The following is a 2955-nucleotide window of genomic DNA, read 5'->3' on the forward strand; positions in this document are numbered from 1 at the left end:
TGTTTTGTCTTCGAAAGTGTTGAAACATCATGGGCAGAAGATATGAGGCCCATCAATTCTTTCTCCGCATTCCTCGGATACCTCAGCGGACAGAAGAACTCCCCGTCCTTGTTGTGCGATTAGCGACTGTTCGGCGCTAATTGAGAGCAAGACGATTGCTGCTGAAGATCCTGTCCCCCATTTCGGGTTCATTGCTGCAGAGTTTCATTCCGAAATAGAATTTCGGAATCTCAATCACCCCTCTCCGAGAATCGGGGTTGCACTCTTTCAGATTCTCACTCTCAACACCTCGTCGTGGTGATGAGTGAGATCGCTTATAAATGAGCAATGATGCGCACAAAGAACTTCACTATCGTTTCGATCGTGGTCTGGTATCCTTCAGGGAAGAAGCTCTCTTGAGATCGAGATTTCGAAGTTAGCTGTGCTTGTCAAAAATTAGCAAAGAGCTCGCCCAAAATGGAAAAATCCACAGATCAAAAACCCCGCGGAAGTACGCCGTGCCGTCCGGAACCCGAGAGCGAGATTGAGCCATCAGACCCATCAACGGACGAGGGGATCGATTCGGCCACCGATAATGGAGCCGATTCCACGCCTGACTTAGCGCCCGACTCTACACCTGAGAACCCGAGGGAAGCCGGCGCCTGCGAGGAGGAATGTGTCGATTCACATCGCGCCCGGAACAGGAGCAACTACGAAGATGGAGCAAGAATAACCGCCTCTCAGCTTCCGATCCTGGAAAGCGCCGGGAGAAGATCATGTGATTTGATGGCCAAGATTCCCGGGTTGACCATCGCCGACGATCCTGCACGGGTCCGGAAGTTCGCAGCTCAGCTCTCCGGGTGCCGGGATCCAGGTTTCCCCGGGGCCCTCCGGACGCGCCTCGGCGAGAGGAGTCTACCAAAATTATCGGAGGCTGCCTATAGGGTGACCTGGAAATCCGACGGCCACCGTTTCCTCCTGCTCATGACGCACCCTGGAGTGACTTTCCTGCTGGGCGAGGAGGATGAGGTTTACCGAGTGTCTGGTTTCTCCTTCCCCTATTCGAAGGACGCCTCGAAACCTCTCTTCACGACTCTACTCGATGGGGAGTTGGTGTTTGATCGGGACGGAGGGATATGTAGACCTCGCTATCTCATCCACGACATCATTCATTTCCGTCTTCAGAAAATGTGGAAGATGGACTTCAGCGTGCGAGAGTGGTGCATCCAGAGGGAGATCATAGATGTCCGGAGGCGATATGCGCAGGAGGGAATCATCGATTTGAAGGAGGAGCCTTTTTCGATAAGGAAGAAGGACTTCTTTCCGCTTGAGATGACCAGCAAAATAATCGCCCAGAAATTCAGGTCGCAGGTCCCACATGGAGTCGCTGGTGTCATATTCAAAGCGGCCCATGAACGCTATTCAACCGGACCCAGCGAGGCCCTCTTGGAATGGATTCTTCCGCAACCAGCCAACGGAGCAGAATCCGCCTTCCAGAATTCGCTCCTCGAGACGATTCAACTCGCGAGTACAAGGGAGTCAAAAAGTCGATCTCCACCCTTTGACGAGCCGAGCCTGAAACGGCACCGTCCCTCACCAGAGGGGGAGTAGACCCTCTCGTATGAGTCGTCGTGTAGTATCACCTATTCGGGAATGAGTAATTTTCCCGGGAGAATATGCCAGGAAATTGAAGGATGAGAATAAATTGTGATATCTTCCCGCCTGCGGATCCATTCAGTAACTCAATCAGCTCTGTCCAGAATCGGTTAGCGACGGAGAGGTGAACTGTTTTCGATCGACTTATTCCGACAACAAGCTCATCGATAGAATAGACATCATTCGGCAGGCAAGTCATCAAAGTTGGAGCTCTCATTTCGTCCTGTCTCGGTGACTGTCCGTATAGGTGTATATCTGTTTTTCTCATAGATGGACTCGTGTTATCATGCCGGAGTGAGAGATCCCTCGGTTTCCTTCTTGACGTGGATCAGTCTCCGATTTCACGCAGGGGCTAGAATCAATGTACATCGTCCTCCATGCAACAAAATTTCAGGCACTCCGTGACTCTATAGCTCGTGTTTTTCAGAATTCAGAACGCGCCAACCACTTGGATGCATCGATGGGAAGGAAATTAATCGAGGTATTCGCCATTCGATTTCCGAATCCCTGGGGGTTTCGTAGGTCTCCGAGAGTGATGTAACGCTGGAGCCCCTGTACTTAGGGGAGCAGATCACAAAAATACTGATTCACCTGGCGGGAACTTACATCCATGAGGAATGCTTCCAGCAACTACCCTGGTGAATTACAAAGGTCAGGAGAAGTCTCGCTTTTTGGGAGTTCGCAGGGAGCCTGAAAGGTTACAGGGCGGAGAAATGGCGGATCGAAGTGTCTTTAAGAAAGAACCGACCCACGAAGAAAGCTCAGACTTCCATCGAAAGATCAATGCGATGCCATGCGGGGAATTAGGGAGGCACTTGTCCCATCTAAACTCTCGGGTAACGTTTTGGAAGAAGTGAGACCCGTCCAACATGTGGCGACGGAACACCACATCGGATACCTTAGCAGACAGAAGAATTCTCCGTCCTCGAGTTGCTATCAGCGGCTGTTCGGCGCTAATTGAGAGCAACACGATTGCTGCTGAAGATCCTGACCCCCATCTGGGGTTTATTGCCACAGAGCCTCATTCCGAAACAGAATTTCGGAATCTCAATCACCCCTCTCCGAGAATCGGGGTTGCGCTCTTTCAGATTCTCACTCTCAACCCCTCGTCGCGAATATGAGTGAGATCGGTTATAAATGAGCAATGATGCGCGCAGAGAACTTCACTGTCGTTTCGATCGTGGTGAAGACTTCTTCAGAGAGAACTCTCCTAAGACTGAGAAACTCGAATTCAGGTAAGCTCGACTTCCGTATTGCTCTTCCCCGATATTCCGTACCCCACGGCTGGTTTCCTCAAGAAGCGTTGATTGTGACAACCAT

At 51.1% G+C, this 2955-nt stretch overlaps 1 protein-coding gene across 1 annotated transcript; it reads left to right on the top strand.

Moving 5' to 3' along the window:
* The first annotated feature begins 456 nt into the window (after positions 1–456).
* Positions 457–1590, top strand: LOC108864004 (mRNA-capping enzyme-like). Its single transcript, XM_018638833.1, has one exon. The coding sequence runs from the start codon at positions 457–459 to the stop codon at positions 1588–1590; it is 1134 nt and encodes a 377-aa protein (XP_018494349.1).
* Positions 1591–2955: the final 1365 nt, after the last annotated feature.

The sequence above is a fragment of the Galendromus occidentalis genome, unplaced genomic scaffold, assembly GCF_000255335.2.
Source record: "Galendromus occidentalis unplaced genomic scaffold, Mocc_1.1 scf7180000075543, whole genome shotgun sequence".
Classification (NCBI taxonomy): Eukaryota; Metazoa; Arthropoda; class Arachnida; order Mesostigmata; family Phytoseiidae; genus Galendromus; species Galendromus occidentalis.

Bases quoted from the DNA above. Each gene is read 5' to 3' on its own strand.
- LOC108864004 (XM_018638833.1), top strand. From the start codon at position 457: ATGGAAAAATCCACAGATCAAAAACCCCGCGGAAGTACGCCGTGCCGT.